The 19578-nt window shown below is 55.7% G+C and overlaps 1 protein-coding gene and 1 non-coding gene across 2 annotated transcripts; both read right to left on the bottom strand.

Annotated features, from left to right (window-relative positions):
- Window positions 1–176: 176 nt before the first annotated feature.
- Window positions 177–18972, bottom strand: kpnb1 (karyopherin (importin) beta 1). Its single transcript, XM_072368061.1, has 22 exons — window positions 18656–18972; window positions 17708–17766; window positions 14865–15047; window positions 14595–14795; window positions 14371–14523; window positions 13518–13577; window positions 13344–13433; window positions 13122–13232; window positions 10862–10963; window positions 10453–10677; window positions 10197–10388; window positions 9353–9483; window positions 9115–9262; window positions 8961–9032; window positions 8740–8884; window positions 8577–8659; window positions 7383–7490; window positions 6772–6915; window positions 6164–6269; window positions 5580–5694; window positions 1975–2136; window positions 177–1003 (listed from the first exon to the last, which is right to left on the bottom strand). Coding segments are annotated over exons 1-22 (2631 nt in total). The 5' UTR covers window positions 18696–18972; the 3' UTR covers window positions 177–1002.
- LOC140274369 (small nucleolar RNA SNORA79) lies at window positions 5766–5904 on the bottom strand. Its single transcript, XR_011908325.1, has one exon. It is a non-coding gene; the product is annotated as a small nucleolar RNA SNORA79 (small nucleolar RNA).
- Window positions 18973–19578: the final 606 nt, after the last annotated feature.

The following is a 19578-nucleotide window of genomic DNA, read 5'->3' as shown; positions in this document are numbered from 1 at the left end:
TGGGTCAAGACCGGACCGGACTAGACCAGAGTCGGACGGACCGGACCAGGCGGGTCCAGACCGACCCAGACAGGACCGGACCGAACCGGACCGAGCCGGACCGAACCAAGCGGGTCCAGACCGGGCCGGGCCAGGCGGGTCCAAACCCGGACAGACGACAGGAAGAACTGCTCGGGGAATGTTTCAGATCATTTTATTGTTTTAACTTTATTTTCATCATAGCAATGGAAAAATATAACCTTATACAAACGTCTTCAATTCTCTGAAATCTGTTAAACAAGCAGAAAGGTGAGTGACCCGTTCCCAAACCAAGTGCAGCGGGGAAATAAAACCCAAGCAGCTGGCGGCGGCGCCGCTCCCAGGCGCCGGCTGCGACTCGCTCTGACTAACTTTCCGTTTGGCACTCGCTCCTCAGCTTCTACCTACAGGGATCAGTGCTGCCGTCGTCGGGTAAGAGTCAGACGCTGGGGGCGGGGCAGGTGGAGGCCGGCGCCTCCTCCTCGCCGTTTAGTGCTCAGAAGAAGAAAAATAAGAGCAACAAAAATCTAAAGTTTTCCACAGAAGAAGAAGTCCACAAAGTCGCTCGTTCATCTGATTCCACAAAAGTCTGAAAGTATTCTGGTCGTGGTTCCATCCCCTCCTCCCCCCTCCCCCGCTGTGGGGGGCGGCGGGTCAGTGACGTCATCATGATGTCGTAGGAGGGCCCAGCTACACGGCGAGAGAATGTGGGAGGAGGGGGGCTCGAGGGAGGTTTGTTACATTAGGGGGAGTCAGAGTCCAGTCCTGGGGGGGGGTGTCATCGCCTGCTGGAACTGAAGGTGGTGTGATGTCATCATCATCATCATCATCATCTCTCGCGCTCACACACACACGTCTCACTTCATCTCACTTCACTTCTTCTGCTTCAGCGAACGCCGCGACAAACAGAAGAGTTCATCCAGAGGGGCCGTTTGTCCTCAAAGTTCACTGATTACATCATCCGTCTGGTCCCGCCCGCCGCCATCTGAAAGGAGAACAGACAGGCTGAGGCCCGGTTCTGACCACACCCATGACAGCATGTGGTTCTGACCCATGTCAGCCCTAACCCTGACACTTTCTGCTCTGTTCAGCCTCTAAAAACTGTCCTTTCTGTTTGCCTTCAGTTATCAGGCCCCTAAAAGCAGAATGGGAGGCAGAGCCTTCAGTTATCAGGCCCCTAAAAGCAGAATGGGAGGCAGAGCCTTCAGTTATCAGGCCCCTAAAAGCAGAACGGGAGGCAGAGCCTTCAGTTATCAGGCCCCTAAAAGCAGAATGGGAGGCAGAGCCTTCAGTTATCAGGCCCCTAAAAGCAGAATGGGAGGCAGAGCCTTCAGTTATCAGGCCCCTAAAAGCAGAACGGGAGGCAGAGCCTTCAGTTATCAGGCCCCTAAAAGCAGAACGGGAGGCAGAGCCTTCAGTTATCAGGCCCCTAAAAGCAGAATGGGAGGCAGAGCCTTCAGTTATCAGGCCCCTAAAAGCAGAATGGGAGGCAGAGCCTTCAGTTATCAGGCCCCTAAAAGCAGAATGGGAGGCAGAGCCTTCAGTTATCAGGCCCCTAAAAGCAGAATGGGAGGCAGAGCCTTCAGTTATCAGGCCCCTAAAAGCAGAACGGGAGGCAGAGCCTTCAGTTATCAGGCCCCTAAAAGCAGAATGGGAGGCAGAGCCTTCAGTTATCAGGCCCCTCTCTGTGGAACCTGCTGCCAGTTTGGCTTCAGGAAGCAGACACCCTCTCTACCTTTAAGATCAGGCTGAAACTTTCCTTTCTGATAAAGCTTATAGTTAGGGATGGCTCAGGTGAGCCTGAAACATCCCATAGTTCTGCTGCTATAGGCCCAGCCTGCTGGGGGAGCTCCCATGATGCACCTCTCCTCCCTCCATGTACAGATGACATCATTGCTGTCATTAACTTGTGTTTCTTGTGTTTACTTGTGCGTGTGCATGTGAGTGTGTCCTCACCAGGCCTGGCTCTTGAGCTTGCGCAGCTCCTTGGTGGCCCAGGTGGCCAGCGTCTTGGTCTTGGTGGTTTTGGAGCGCCGGCCTTCTGTCAGCAGGTCGTTGATGAGCGGGCGAACCTCCACCAGCTTCATCACGTCTTTGCCGAACGCCGTGCACAGGTCGCTGAGGACAGAGCGCCACATGTCAGCACGCAGAGCTGCAGGCAGGCAGCCACACTGAGGCGGTCTCAGGTGCCGTGGTTCTGCTGTGCATCACGCTGTCAGAGTGGTGCTCACAGACCAACAGCCACAGGGCAGACAGGAAGTGCAACGCCGCCTCCGGCCACCAGGTGCTGCTCTTTCACAGCACCAACTTACAGCTTTTAGAGCGGCGCGCCGCCCCTAACGAAGCCGCTACCCTCAGCCGCTCTAACAGAGTCATACGAGGACAGGAGGATGAGCCACAGCCACCAGCACCATCTGATACCAGAACCTTCCTGCAGCATCAGACCCCACCAGAGGAAGCATCTGCAGCTGGTTCTGGAGAACGTCTGCAGCTGGTTCTGGAGAACGTCTGCAGCTGGTTCTGGAGAACGTCTGCAGCTGGTTCTGGAGAACGTCTGCAGCTGGTTCTGGAGAACGTCTGCAGCTGGTTCTGGTTCTGTCCTGAACCACATAACGTCTGTTCAACCCCACCTAACCCTAACCTCCCTGACCACCGAGCAGCTCCATTTATGGCAAGAATCAAAGAGGTCTGTCCAATCAGGGTTCAAGGATCACTTTGGCTCCACCCTCCCGCCCACATACAGATCTAACTGCTCCACCCTCCTGCTCCACATACAGATCTGACTGCTCCACCCTCCCGTCCACATACAGATCTAACTGCTCCACCCTCCCGTCCACATACAGATCTAACTGCTCCACCCTCCCGCCCACATACACATCTAACTGCTCCACCCTCCCGTCCACATACAGATCTAACTGCTCCACCCTCCTGCTCCACATACAGATCTAACTGCTCCACCCTCCCGTCCACATACAGATCTAACTGCTCCACCCTCCCGTCCACATACAGATCTAACTGCTCCACCCTCCCGCCCACATACAGATCTAACTGCTCCACCCTCCTGCTCCACATACAGATCTAACTGCTCCACCCTTCACCCTCCCGCCCACATACAGATCTAACTGCTCCACCCTCCCGTCCACATACAGATCCGACTGCTCCACCCTCCCGTCCACATACAGATCCGACTGCTCCACCCTCCCGCCCACATACAGATCTAACTGCTCCACCCTCCTGCTCCACATACAGATCTAACTGCTCCACCCTCCTGCTCCACATACAGATCTAACTGCTCCACCCTCCTGCTCCACATACAGATCTGACTGCTCCACCCTCCCGCCCACATACAGATCTGACTGCTCCACCCTCCCGTCCACATACAGATCTGACTGCTCCACCCTCCCGTCCACATACAGATCTGACTGCTCCACCCTCCCGCCCACATACAGATCTAACTGCTCCACCCTCCCGCCCACATACAGATCTAACTGCTCCACCCTCCCGCCCACATACAGATCTGACTGCTCCACATACAGATCTGACTGCTCCACCCTCCTGCTCCACATACAGATCTAACTGCTCCACCCTCCTGCTCCACATACAGATCTAACTGCTCCACCCTCCTGCTCCACATACAGATCTAACTGCTCCACCCTCCTGCTCCACATACAGATCTAACTGCTCCACCCTCCCGCCCACATACAGATCTAACTGCTCCACCCTCCCGCCCACATACAGATCTGACTGCTCCACATACAGATCTAACTGCTCCACCCTCCCGTCCACATACAGATCTGACTGCTCCACCCTCCCGTCCACATACAGATCTAACTGCTCCACCCTCCTGCTCCACATACAGATCTGACTGCTCCACCCTCCCGCCCACATACAGATCTAACTGCTCCACCCTCCCGCCCACATACAGATCTAACTGCTCCACCCTCCCGCCCACATACAGATCTAACTGCTCCACCCTCCCGCCCACATACAGATCTAACTGCTCCACCCTCCTGCTCCACATACAGATCTAACTGCTCCACCCTCCTGCTCCACATACAGATCTGACTGCTCCACATACAGATCTGACTGCTCCACCCTCCTGCTCCACATACAGATCTAACTGCTCCACCCTCCTGCTCCACATACAGATCTAACTGCTCCACCCTCCCGCCCACATACAGATCTAACTGCTCCACCCTCCCGCCCACATACAGATCTGACTGCTCCACCCTCCCGTCCACATACAGATCTGACTGCTCCACCCTCCCGTCCACATACAGATCTAACTGCTCCACCCTCCTGCTCCACATACAGATCTGACTGCTCCACCCTCCCGCCCACATACAGATCTAACTGCTCCACCCTCCCGCCCACATACAGATCTAACTGCTCCACCCTCCCGCCCACATACAGATCTAACTGCTCCACCCTCCCGCCCACATACAGATCTAACTGCTCCACCCTCCTGCTCCACATACAGATCTAACTGCTCCACCCTCCTGCTCCACATACAGATCTAACTGCTCCACCCTCCTGCTCCACATACAGATCTGACTGCTCCACATACAGATCTGACTGCTCCACCCTCCTGCTCCACATACAGATCTAACTGCTCCACCCTCCCGCCCACATACAGATCTGACTGCTCCACCCTCCCGTCCACATACAGATCTGACTGCTCCACCCTCCCGTCCACATACAGATCTAACTGCTCCACCCTCCTGCTCCACATACAGATCTAACTGCTCCACCCTCCCGCCCACATACAGATCTAACTGCTCCACCCTCCCGCCCACATACAGATCTAACTGCTCCACCCTCCCGCCCACATACAGATCTAACTGCTCCACCCTCCCGCCCACATACAGATCTGACTGCTCCACATACAGATCTGACTGCTCCACCCTCCTGCTCCACATACAGATCTAACTGCTCCACCCTCCTGCTCCACATACAGATCTAACTGCTCCACCCTCCCGCCCACATACAGATCTAACTGCTCCACCCTCCCGCCCACATACAGATCTAACTGCTCCACCCTCCCGTCCACATACAGATCTGACTGCTCCACCCTCCCGTCCACATACAGATCTAACTGCTCCACCCTCCTGCTCCACATACAGATCTGACTGCTCCACCCTCCCGCCCACATACAGATCTAACTGCTCCACCCTCCCGCCCACATACAGATCTAACTGCTCCACCCTCCCGCCCACATACAGATCTAACTGCTCCACCCTCCCGCCCACATACAGATCTGACTGCTCCACATACAGATCTAACTGCTCCACCCTCCTGCTCCACATACAGATCTAACTGCTCCACCCTCCCGCCCACATACAGATCTAACTGCTCCACCCTCCTGCTCCACATACAGATCTAACTGCTCCACCCTCCTGCTCCACATACAGATCTGACTGCTCCACATACAGATCTGACTGCTCCACATACAGATCTGACTGCTCCACCCTCCTGCTCCACATACAGATCTGACTGCTCCACCCTCCTGTCAGAGCATCAACACCTGCACCTCTCCAGGTGCCCCCGCCCCCCCGCCTTACCCGATGAGCCCGGCGGCGTTGGCCACCACTCCGTCAGAGTGATCCTCATCCTCGGCGATGTGATGGATGAAGGAGAGGATGAACTCCACCCGAGGCTGAACCAGCATCACGTCAGCTGCAGGGACAGGAGGAGGGAAGTAAGCAGCCGAAACACCATTTAAAACTCACAACTCAGAGCTCAGGTTTGCTTGTTGGGTCCCGCAAAACCAGGAAGCTTTAATTTCTGGCTGCGGCCTGAAGCTTCCTGGGTGAAAAGGCCCAAATTACTCTGTGACATCGTAAAATCCTCCTGACTCACTGCGGCCAGGAAGAGGAACCGACGTCAGCATTCAGGGTTCAGAGCACATTAAAGGGGTTCAGAGCACATTAAAGGGGTTCAGAGCACATTAAAGAGGTTCAGAGCACATTAAAGGGGTTCAGAGCACATTAAAGGGGTTCAGAGCACATTAAAGGGGTTCAGAGCACATTAAAGGGGTTCAGAGCACATTAAAGGGGTTCAGAGCACATTAAAGAGGCTCCCAGCAGAGGCCCGGTCCCTCTGGCTCTGACCTCAGCACAGGTTACAAACATATGGCGAGTCTTACGGTGGACGTTCTCCTGGTCGCCCTTCAGGCCCTGGATGATCCCGGTGTAGGCCTCCAGGCAGCCCTCCCTCAGCTCGTTCAAGTAGTCCACCATGTCGTAGTCCGTCTGCAACAACAAGAACAGAGTCAGAGCCGAGGAGTCGGGGCCCGGGGGGAGGAGTCGGGGCCCGGGAGGAGTCGGGGCCCGGGAGGAGTCGGGGCCCGGGAGGAGTCGGGGCCCGGGAGGAGTCGGGGCCCGGGAGGAGTCGGGGCCCGGGAGGAGTCGGGGCCCGGGAGGAGTCGGGGCCCGGGAGGAGTCGGGGCCCGGGAGGAGTCGGGGCCCGGGAGGAGTCGGGGCCGGGAGGAGTCGGGGCCCGGAGGAGTCGGGGCCCGGAGGAGTCGGGGCCCGGAGGAGTCGGGGCCCGGAGGAGTCGGGGCCCGGAGGAGTCGGGGCCCGGAGGAGTCAGAGCCCGGAGGAGTCAGAGCCCGGAGGAGTCAGAGCCCGGAGGAGTCAGAGTGCAGGTCTCAGATAAAGGTGGTTGTTTTACATCACGGTCAGCGTGGTGCATGATTTATCATCACAGACCGAACACGCCACCAAACGCCCGTTAAACACTTCCTGTTCTCACCTTGTCCACCTGCGCCTGGGAGGCCTGCTGCAGGGTGTCCAGCACGATGTCCAGGTACTTCTTAAACTCGCCTCCGATGGCCAGGGCGATGTCCCCGAACGCAGAGAGGATCTGAGGCTTCACCGACCGGTGGACGTTCTCGTTCTGAGCAGATTTAATGAGCCGGTTACAAACGGGACACTTTCAGACATGTGATCATGAAGTTTGAGCTCGGATCAGGCCAGAGGCTGCAGTTTCTGACCAGGCTTCGGTGCAACAGCTCCACCTGGACCCACCTGGACCCACCTGGACCCACCTGGACCCACCTGGACCCACCTGGACCCACCTGGACCTGAAGCCGTTTTAAAGGCGACATTTTGAGCTAAAGTCCCCAACAGGAGTTCTGGGCCCGTCTCAATATGTCGCCTTTCAACACTTTGTTACTCATGACCTGATGAAGCAGAATCAGACCGGTCTCAGATAAAAGTGGTTGTTTTACATCACAGTCAGCGTGGTGCATGATTTATCATCACGGACCAATCAGCAGCCGGATCAGCAGCAGCCGGACCAATCAGCAGCCGGCTCAGCAGCTGGATGAGGAAGCTACGAGTTAAACTAAAGACGTTCCTCACCCCCAGGTTCTCCAGCAGCAGCTGCATGATCTCGTCACAGTAAGGCAGGATGTTGGTGGTCAGAGCTCTGCAGAGGTCGCACACCAGACCCACAGCGGCGAGACACACCTGCAACACAAGCAGCAGGTCAGCAACCGGCGTCAGTTTAAAGGGTTCAGGCTGCAGAGATGGAAAAACGGTCAATACTGAGGCTGAGTTTATGAAGGCAGGAACATTCTCAATGTTTTCCCTTTTTGATCCTTTTCTGAACACAATAATGAACAAAGCTGCTCCACTTCTGATCTTTTATGTTTTTCTGTCATTTTATCCACATAAAAACAACAGAAAATCAGTAAAATGTCTTTAATCAGATACAAACACGGCCAAACACTTCCTGTTAGCTGCATGAGCTAACAGCCAAACACTTCCCGTTAGCTGCACGAGCTAACGGCCAAACACTTCCTGTTAGCTGCACGAGCTAACGGCCAAACACTTCCCGTTAGCTGCACGAGCTAACGGCCAAACGCTTCCTGTTAGCTGCATGAGCTAACGGCCAAACACTTCCTGTTAGCTGCATGAGCTAACGGCCAAACACTTCCTGTTAGCTGCATGAGCTAACAGCCAAACACTTCCCGTTAGCTGCACGAGCTAACGGCCAAACACTTCCTGTTAGCTGCACGAGCTAACGGCCAAACACTTCCCGTTAGCTGCACGAGCTAACGGCCAAACGCTTCCTGTTAGCTGCATGAGCTAACGGCCAAACACTTCCTGTTAGCTGCATTAGCTAACGGCCAAACACTTCCTTTTAGCTGCATGAGCTAACGGCCAAACACTTCCTGTTAGCTGCATGAGCTAACGGCCAAACACTTCCTTTTAGCTGCATTAGCTAACGGCCAAACGCTTCCATTCATCAGTTTACTGGAACCGTTTGAACATGCAGACGCCTTAATTCAGGGATAATTCAGATAAAACACGTCTGTTATCTGATGTTAACGTGGGACTTTCAGCCGTTTTATTCAGGGGGCGGGGCTTTAACTGAAGGACAAACTCAGCGATGACCTCTTCAGGGTCGGTCACTTTTACTGAGCTCACTGAAACGAATCGTGACGTAAGGGATCAGAACTGAACCTCACAGAGCTGTGACTGGACCCCAAACAGAACCGTCCTTCATCCAAAGGTTCTGCCCGAGTCCAGGACCCGGAAGGCGCGTCCTACCTGATACTCAGCGTAGTTCTTCAGTCCGATGGCCAGGAAAGGCTTGAAGGCCTCCATGTACTTCTGGAAATCGCTGCCCAGAACTGGAACCAGAACAGGGAAACGGTCACGGCTCAGCCTGTGGTTACCACGGTAACATTCAGACAAACCTTCCGGTGCGTACCTTCGACCAGCGTGGACACGGCCATCAGAGCGTCCTCCTGAACGCCGCCGGAGCCGGCGGTGCTCTGAAACATCCTCAGCAGGGACGCCATCACCACGTCGGAGATCTGCAGCGCGTCCTGATGCTGCACCTTACGGAGAACGTTCTGCAAACAGGAAACAGGAAGCGCTCAGCGGGCGCCACAACAAACAGCGGGACAGGGCGGCGGCGTGCGGGCTCACCTGCAGAGTGGCGCACAGCAGCGACTGCAGGTCGTTGAACTGGATCCTGTCGGAGGTGCTCTGGATGTGAGACTGCACGCACAGCAAGTTCCAAAGTCAACAAACTACTTCCTGTTTTCACTTCTGGGTCAAAGGTGACCGAGCGGCGCCTCACCTCCATCTGCAGGACCTGCTGCAGCCGCTCCATGATGACCAGCGTGGTCTTCTGGACCGCAGGGTAGCAGTCTTTGGCGCTGTTCTTCACGATCTCCATCAGAGCCTCGTAGGCGGCCGAGCGCAGGTTGTTCTGGTGACCGTCGGGCCTGAGGCGGGACACGCAGCACGCCAACAGGTTGAACACGGCAGGAAGCCGAGGCGTCAAACAGGAAGTGGTCACCGACAGCTGTTCTTACCTGTCTGTGGTCTCGAGGAGCTTCTGGACGATGATCTCAAAGGACGAGGACAGGCAGTAGGTGCTGGGCTCCTCCTGGTCCTCCGCGGCGTCCGTGGCTTCGTACGCCGCCTCAGCCAGAGAGGAGAAGGCCTGACGGGGGAGACTCAGGTGAGCAGGTGTGGGACAGCGGCGCCCCCTGCTGCCACGATGCAGCACTGCATCAAGCTGCTGAACCGTTTCAGGTAGAACTTACACCGCATTCAGTTTGTAACTAACCTGACCTCCTGATGACCTTTAACTAACCTCAACTGATGACCTTCAACTGACCTCACCTGATGACCTTCAACTGACCTCACCTGATGACCTTCAACTGACCTCACCTGATGACCTTCAACTGACCTCACCTGATGACCTTCAACTGACCTCACCTGATGACCTTCAACTGACCTGATGACCTTCAACTGACCCGATGACCTTTAACTGACCCGATGACCTTTAACTGACCCGATGACCTTTAACTGACCCGATGACCTTTAACTGACCCGATGACCTTTAACTGACCCGATGACCTTTAACTGACCCGATGACCTTCAACTGACCCGATGACCTTTAACTGACCCGATGACCTTTAACTGACCCGATGACCTTTAACTGACCCGATGACCTTTAACTGACCCGATGACCTTTAACTGACCCGATGACCTTTAACTGACCCTCAGAAGTCCAAACTTTAAAGATATTCCCCTTTTGTTAACCTTCTCAGCGCTGCTGGAGCCAATAAAGTTTGTGTTGTGTTCGTGGTGCGGCAGCAGAGTAGGAAATGTGTGACCTCCTTCCTAAGCCCCGCCCACGCCGCAGCTCACCCAGCACACGTTGGAGGCCACCCTCGGCTCGGCCCCCAGGCCCTCGATCAGACACTGCAGCAGGGGGGCCAGGTAGATCTCGTTGATGGCGGCTTCGGGCAGCAGCTCGCAGATCCTCCCCACCGTCCACGCCGTGGTGTCCCTGACCACCACGCTGGGGTCCTTCATCAGCTCGATCAGGGTGGGCATGGCCTGTGGGGGTCACATGGTCAGAGGGGGCCGTACAGACAGCTGACCTCAGCAGGTAAACGCCCACCTGTATGACGAGGGGTTTGAGCTGGTTCAGGTCCGGCCCCTCCAGGATGGATCCGAACGCCATGACGGAGGCGTCGCGGTAGCGCCAGTCGGGGTGCTTGATGTTCTCCTTGATGAAGGGCAGGACGTGGGGAACCACGTCGTCCTCGCAGCAGGTGGCGAGCAGCATCAGACACACGCCGGCCGCCTTGCACGGGTTCCAGTCGTCATCGTCGTCGTTCTCGTCCTGCAGACACACACAGAGGCGGTCACCTGACTGCGGTCACCTGACTGCGGTCACCTGACTGCGGTCACCTGACTGCGGTCACCTGACTGCGGTCACACGACTGCGGTCACACGACTGCGGTCACACGACTGCGGTCACACGACACACACAGCGATGACACGGGCGGGTCGGAGGTCAGCGGCACCTGCTTGGTGAGGGTCTGGGTCAGGATGGGGACCAGGTACTGCAGCGCTCCTTTGGCGTAGAACTTACTGGTGTGCTCGGGGGGGCGGCCCTGCTCCGAGGCCTGCCATTGGACGAGAGGAAGAGACGCGTCAGTGACCAGTAAGGAGGGGCCGACCGGTGCGTTCAAACAGACACACACACAGACACACCTAGACGCACAGACACACCTAGACGCACAGACACACCTAGACGCACAGACACACCTAGACGCAGACACACCTAGACGCACAGACACACCTAGACGCAGACACACCTAGACGCACAGACGCAGACACACCTAGACGCAGACACACCTAGACGCACAGACACACCTAGACGCAGACACACCTAGACGCAGACACACCTAGACGCAGACACACCTAGACGCAGACACACCTAGACGCAGACACACCTAGACGCAGACACACCTAGACGCAGACACACCTAGACGCACAGACGCAGACACACCTAGACGCAGACACACCTAGACGCACAGACACACCTAGACGCACAGACACACCTAGACGCAGACACACACCTAGACGCACAGACACACCTAGACGCAGACACACCTAGACGCACAGACACACCTAGACGCAGACACACCTAGACGCAGACACACCTAGACGCACAGACACACCTAGACGCACAGACACACCTAGACGCAGACACACCTAGACGCACAGACACACCTAGACGCACAGACACACCTAGACGCACAGACACACCTAGACGCACAGACACACCTAGACGCACAGACACACCTAGACGCACAGACCTAGACGCACAGACGCACCTAGACGCAGACACACACCTAGACGCACAGACACACCTAGACGCAGACACACACCTAGACGCAGACACACCTAGACGCACAGACACACCTAGACGCACAGACACACCTAGACGCACAGACACACCTAGACGCAGACACACCTAGACGCAGACACACCTAGACGCACAGACGCAGACACACCTAGACGCAGACACACCTAGACGCAGACACACCTAGACGCAGACACACCTAGACGCACAGACACACCTAGACGCAGACACACCTAGACGCAGACACACCTAGACGCACAGACACACCTAGACGCACAGACACACCTAGACGCAGACACACCTAGACGCACAGACACACCTAGACGCACAGACACACCTAGACGCACAGACACACCTAGACGCACAGACACACCTAGACGCACAGACACACCTAGACGCACAGACACACCTAGACGCACAGACCTAGACGCACAGACGCACACACCTAGACGCAGACACACCTAGACGCACAGACACACCTAGACGCACACACACCTAGACGCACAGACGCAGACACACCTAGACGCACAGACGCAGACACACCTAGACGCACAGACGCAGACACACCTAGACGCACAGACGCAGACACACCTAGACGCACAGACGCAGACACACCTAGACGCACAGACGCAGACACACCTAGACGCAGACACGCAGACACACCTAGACGCAGACACACCTAGACGCAGACACACCTAGACGCAGACACACCTAGACGCACAGACACACCTAGACGCACAGACACACCTAGACGCACAGACACACCTAGACGCACAGACACACCTAGACGCACAGACAGACCTAGACGCACAGACCTAGACGCACAGACGCACACACCTAGACGTAGACACACCTAGACGCACACACCTAGACGCACACACCTAGACGCAGACACACCTAGACGCAGACACACCTAGACGCACAGACCTAGACGCACAGACCTAGACGCACAGACCTAAACGCACAGACACACCTAGACGCACAGACGCACACACCTAGACGCAGACACACCTAGACGCAGACACACCTAGACGCAGACACACCTAGACGCAGACACACCTAGACGCACAGACCTAGACGCACAGACCTAAACGCACAGACACACCTCGACGCGCAGACACACCTCGACGCACAGACACACCTAGACGCACAGACACACCTCGACGCAGACACACCTCGACGCGCAGACACACCTCGACGCACAGACACACCTCGACGCACAGACACACCTAGACGCACAGACACACCTAGACGCACAGACGCACACACCTAGACGCACACACCTAGACGCACAGACGCACACACCTAGACGCAGACACACCTAGACGCACAGACACACCTAGACGCACAGACACACCTAGACGCACAGACACACCTAGACGCACAGACACACCTAGACGCAGACACACACACACCTCGGAGGCCTCGATGGCGAGGTCCATCTCCTCGTCGCAGACGTTGGACCAGAACTCGATGCCCTGCAGCGCCACCTCATCGATGTCGCTCTTCATCGCCTCGATGGTGATCTGAGGACAGAGAACCAGTCAATGCTCCCGCTGGCGGTCACATGACCCAGGACACGCCCCCCTCCCCCTATGCTCCGCCCCTCCCCTTATGCTCCGCCCCCTCCCCCTTACCGCGAACAGAGCCGGTCCCATGTAGGTCTCCATGTACTGATAGTACAGGGACATGATCTTCACCAGGTTCTGTAAGGCTGCCACGCGCACCTGAACGCACCACAGAGGTAGAACAGGTCAGAGGTCAAACCTTCAGCTGAGTACAGCTGCCAGATGTGTCCAGATGTTTCTCACCCGGGTGTCGGGACACTGCGTCGCTTCACAGACCACCTGCATGATGAAGTGTCTCTCCGTCTGAAACACAGAACCACAGGTTACGGGCCGGCTCAGAACCACAGGTTACGGGCCGGCTCAGAACCACAGGTTTTGGTTATGGGCCGGGTCAGAACCAGCCGCACACCACAGGTTATGGACCGGCTCAGAACCAGCAGCGGCCTGAGGGCGGACCGGGTCAGAACCAGCAGCGGCCTGAGGGCGGACCGGCTCAGAACCAGCAGCGGCCTGAGGGCGGACCGGCTCAGAACCAGCAGCGGCCTGAGGGCGGACCGGGTCAGAACCAGCAGCGGCCTGAGGGCGGACCGGCTCAGAACCAGCCGCGGCCTGAGGGCGGACCGGCTCAGAACCAGCAGCGGCCTGAGGGCGGACCGGCTCAGAACCAGCAGCGGCCTGAGGGCGGACCGGCTCAGAACCAGCAGCGGCCTGAGGGCGGACCGGCTCAGAACCAGCCGCGGCCTGAGACCGGTCCGGCTCAGAACCAGCCGCAGCCTGGGACCGGGCCGGCTCAGAACCAGCCGCAGCCTGGGACCGGGCCGGCTCAGAACCAGCCGCAGCCTGGGACCGGGCCGGCTCAGAACCAGCCGCAGCCTGGGACCGGGCCGGCTCAGAACCAGCCGCAGCCTGGGACCGGGCCGGGTCAGAACCAGCCGCGGCCTGGGACCGGGCCGGGTCAGAACCAGCCGCGGCCTGGGACCGGGCCGGGTCAGAACCAGCCGCAGCCTGGGACCGGGCCGGGTCAGAACCAGCCGCAGCCTGCGACCGGGCCGGCTCAGAACCAGCCGCAGCCTGGGACCGGGCCGGGTCACGGTACCTCCTTGTCGAAGTTGGCCTTGGTGAACTCCAGCGAGTTGAGCAGGGCGTTGGTGGCGGCCAGCTTCACGTTGTTGCTCGGCTCCTCCTTCCTCATGCCCTGGATGATGGCCGTCAGGATCTGGTTGGCGTTCTCCTGCAGCTGCTCCGGGTCCTGCGGGGAGAACCGGGTCAGAACCTGAACACCTCAGCAGCTGTAAACAGCAGGAGCCCGGGTCCACTCACGATGTCCTGGCAGATGTAGCCGATGGCCTCCAGCGTGGACTCCTTCATGTGTTCGGTGCTGGACGGGTCCGTGACGTTGGCCACCAGCTGCGGGATCAGCTCGGGCCACTGGGTCACGGGGATCTCTGCGCAGGCGATGCCGGCCACGCACTGCGAGGCCGAGCTGGGTCGGTACGTCTCGGTCCCCAGGGTCTGCAGAACCTGCCACACACACACGGGTCAGAGAGGAGCCGCCGGCCGACCCGGCGAGCAGCACCAAAGAGCACTTACGTAGTTCTTGATCTCGCGGCGAGCGTTGGCGTCGATGGCCAGCCATCTCTGCTGGTACTGCGTCTTCACATCCGGGTCTTTGGAGGTCAGAGAGTTCTTCACCTGCAGCCCGGCAGCGACCCGAGCCACCTGCGTGTTCCCCGGGTTCGCCAAGACTTTGGACAGCTCCACCAGGAACGTGGGCTGAGGAGGAACCACAGGGTCAGAACCAGAACCAGAGAGAACCAGAGGAGTCAGAACCAGAACCAGAGAGAACCAGAGGAGTCAGAACCAGAACCAGAGAGAACCAGAGGGGTCAGAACCAGAGAGAACCAGAGGAGTCAGAACCAGAGAGTTAGAACCAGAGAGAACCAGAGGAGTCAGAACCAGAGAGAACCAGAGGAGTCAGAACTAGAGTCAGAACCAGAGAGAACCAGAGGGTCAGAACCAGAGGAGTCAGAACCAGAGAGAACCAGAGGGTCAGAACCAGAGAGTTCAGAACCAGAGAGAACCAGAGGAGTCAGAACTAGAGTCAGAACCAGAGGAGTCAGAACCAGAGGAGTCAGAACCAGAGAGAACCAGAGGAGTCAGAACCAGAGAGAACCAGAGGAGTCAGAACTAGAGTCAGAACCAGAGAGAACCAGAGGGTCAGAACCAGAGGAGTCAGAACCAGAGAGAACCAGAGGAGTCAGAACTAGAGAGAACCAGAGGAGTCAGAACTAGAGAGAACCAGAGGGTCAGAACCAGAGGGTCAGAACCAGAGAGTTCAGAACCAGAGGGTCAGAACCAGAGGGTCAGAACCAGAGAGTTCAGAACCAGAGGGTCAGAACCCGCCCAAAACTTTACAGCAACTGAGCTTTCAGTCTCTAAACTGAGACCACGCCTTAAACAGAACATTCGAACCCCTGAGCGACCCGGCGCCGCTTCGGATCAAACGTTCCCGAGCGACCCGGCGCCGCTCGGATCAAACGTTCCCGAGCGACCCGGCGCCGCTCGGATCAAACGTTCCCGAGCGACCCGGCGCCGCTCGGATCAAACGTTCCCGAGCGACCCGGCGCCGCTCGGATCAAACGTTCCCGAGCGACCCGTTCTGGTTCTGGATGCTTTCTTTAAGGCAGCCTCCTGATCTCATCTGGACTGGTTCCACTTTCACTGTTAGCTGAAATCAGGCTGAACGTTACAGCTGAGGTCAAAGGTCAGGAATGCCTCAACAGGAAGAGTTTAAATCAAACAGTTGGAGCCAATCAGAGGAGAGCCGAGCATGTGATGTCACAGCTTTAGTTCAAGCCTTTATCCCGTGAGCAGCAGCACCGACCTGCTCTCCGTGACCAGGGCAACAAAACGATATGAAGCGATACTTTGATTACATTCGTCCATCTTTTGACGATACGAACAGCCAATGAGAGCGAGAGCTGCTGAGCCAATCACACGGCTGGAAATGAGCCACGCCAGCAGATGGGCGTGTTTGTTTTTGCTGCTGCAGCCTGAGACAAAAAGAAAAGTTAGTGCTCCCTCCCAGGAAGCCCAAAGCTGTGCATGAGCGGTTCTGAAGCTGGGAGGATGTCGGTTGGAAACCGGTTCATTTCCCAGCATGCTCTCTGCTACGCCAGCTCTCAGAGTATTAAACCTTTATATTACGACACATTGGAAAAGGCGACCCGAGTTCCTGCCAGAACCGGAGAAGAACCGGGCAGAGACGGCAGCAGCCAGTTTGGACTGAAAGCTGAAGAGGGAACAGAACCAAACGGAACCAAACAGAACCAAACTAAACCAAACGGAACTAAACAGGACCAAATGGGACCAAATGGAACCAAACGGAACCAAACAGAACCAAACGGAACCAAACAGGACCAAACTAAACCAAATGGAACCAAAAAGAACCAAACAGGACCGAACAGAACCAAACGGAACCAAACAGGACCAAACGGAACCAAACTAAACCAAATGGAACCAAACGGAACCAAACTAAACCAAATGGAACCAAACAGGACCAAATGGAACCAAACAGGACCAAATGGAACCAAACGGAACTAAACAGAACCAAATAAAACCAAATGGAACCAAATAAAACCAAACAGAACCAAATGGGACCAAATGGAACCAAACGGGACCAAATGGAACCAAACAGAACCAAACGGAACCAAACAGGACCAAACTAAACCAAATGGAACCAAACAGAACTAAATAAAACCAAACAGAACCAAATAAAACCAAACAGAACCAAACGGAACCAAACAGAACCACATGGAACCAAACGGAACCAATGAGAACCAAACGGAACCCGAAGCTCGTCCCGCTGCTCAGAAAACGTTTGGATCAAACTTTAGTTTGTTGAGCATCAAAGAAAAAAAGGCTTCGGCTCAAAGATTCTGACGGAAAGTTGCTCCGAGGAGCATCTGGTACCCACTGCCGGTTCTGGTGGGACCGCCTCCATCACAGGTCCAGAACAACATGTCTCAGAACCAGCTGTGTGACTGACAGGAACAGAGCCAGAACCCGGCAGAGGCTCTGCTTCAGGTCCATAGAACCGGGCCAACACCTCTGACAGGAAGTGACATCAGTTAGAGCTGGTGCTCAGAGGAAAACTGAAGACATTAAACAGATGTTACTTCCAGGAAGAGGACCGTGAGAAATCATGGTTCTGCTGGTTCTGCTGGTCCAGCTGCAAAGATCCCAGCCTTCAGAGTGGATCTGATTCACTTTAGTGAACTCTGATCAGACAGCAGGCTCCATGAAACGCCAACACCCCAAGGGAATGTGTGTTTTAATGGAGATGGGGGGGCAGAGGCCGCGAGAGGAGAAGCCGGCGGGCTGCAGCTGCTCGCCGGCCTCCCCCCTCCGCCAACAAGCGGCTACATACTAACCAGGTTCTCAATCGCCGCCTGCTCCAGAAACTTCTGTGCCGCCTCCAGTTCATTCCGATCTGCGGGGAGAGAGGGAGAGGAGTTAGACCGTCCTGCAGGCTAATTAGCCGACACTGAAGCTAAAGCTCGAGCAGACCTGAGCTGGGGGGTTAAAACACTTTGCCAGCTGTTTACAACACAAAGCACGCCGGCGCTGAAAAAAAGTCCCATCTAACACACTTTTCATTCCCCCGCAGTGACATTTTCACGCAGGAAACCAGTCGTAGGGAGGAGGAACACGCCGCGGCTGCAACATGCGTGTTAGCTACATTTGGGCACACATGCTAACATGAGCCTGTTAGCATGCTAACGCCAGCCTCAGAGCGGAACACGCTTCAGATGACAGAAATTAAGTTTTGGGGATGAACATCAAACCCGTCAAAATCACTCTAACTCCATGTAAATACACGCAGTACACTTATCCTCGCACCTCGAAGAGCTCACATCGTCGTAACGGGTCTTAACAGACGTCAACCAAGGAGCATGCGAGGAAGCGGCCGACAGTTTGAATGATACCCGCTAACAGCTAGCAGCTAGCAGCTAGCGCAGCGGCACCATTGGGCATGGGCAGGGTCGGTCTCCGGATCAGTATCATATCAGCCACTGTGGAGCCGGGCCCTCGTGATTAGACTATGACAGTGTATTCAGAGGCAAACAGAGCAGACTGATTGGTAAATCACACCGATAAAACACGATTTTCTGTCCGAAAGAGTGCGAAGTCACCAGCCGTCTCAGGCCGTAACGTTAGCTCAGTTAGCATTAGGAGCTAGTAGCTCGCTAGCGAGGCATTTCCCTCCTCCCTTCCTTCAAATCTTCAGCGTCAACCGGAGAAGCCTGCCGCCAACACCCCGCAATACATCGCCAGGCCCCGGCCGAGGTGCGAGCACGTCGCAGAGGACCAATACTCACCTGGAGAGACAGTTTTTTCCAAAATAGTGATGAGCTCCATTCCGTCCCGGCTGCCGCTCTCTTCACTTGGACAGGTTCAGTTGCCGCGCAGCACCCACAGAGGATTATATTTCTTCCACGGAGCGGTCGGTGCCACAGGGCGGGTTCGGTTCGTGTCAGAGGAGGCGGACGCTACTCGGTGCTCGCTCGGTGTGTTTTACTCAGACGGTGCGGGTAAACTTAACGGCCGTGGAGCGCTGCAAACGTCTCGCAGTTTCACCGCCGCCCGTTCGCATCCTGTGTTGTCGGGAGGGAAAGGACCGCGCGCTTCTCTCACGCGGAGGGATATCACGCACTGACGCAAGTAGGGTGACGCGCTGCCTTCACTTGCTCAAGGACATTTTACACTTCGCACAGCGGGAAAGTATTAAAGTTTATTGATTTATTACGGCGTCATAAAGCAACAAATGTTTTAGTTTATTCTGAGTCACGTGATAAACACTCTGATAAGACACGATCACAGTGGAAGAATTAGTTGTACAGATGTTAACTGAGTTTACTTCTCAAATATGTTTAGATTAAAAATTTGATCGATGTCCAAGTGAAATCCTTCACGAAAACATCACAATATTTACTTTAAATAGTATATTACTTTGCTAAGAATTATTGTATTTTTAAAAAGCTCAAAAAACAAAACGTTAGTTTTGTTTTTTTTTACTTTTTTATACCAAAATCGATCTATTTGAAATCACAAAGGAGCCTGGTAAAGGTTTCTGTGTTCAGATGTTGGTTCACACGGTGATAAAAGTTCGGTTTTTCCTTTCATGTCGGACTAAAACTGATGACTAAGTCGAGGCTGAACTTTGATTCTGTAAATTACGAGGTACCGTGAATGCCGCGAGACACTCCTCTCGTTGCTTTTCCGCGCGATCCAGTTTGGTCCT

Source organism: Leuresthes tenuis, unplaced genomic scaffold, assembly GCF_036924035.1.
Source record: "Leuresthes tenuis unplaced genomic scaffold, fLeuTen1.0.hap1 SCAF_17, whole genome shotgun sequence".
NCBI classification, from domain to species: Eukaryota; Metazoa; Chordata; class Actinopteri; order Atheriniformes; family Atherinopsidae; genus Leuresthes; species Leuresthes tenuis.
The sequence above is the reverse complement of the archived record's forward strand: the minus strand, read 5'-3'. Positions and strand labels throughout refer to the sequence as shown.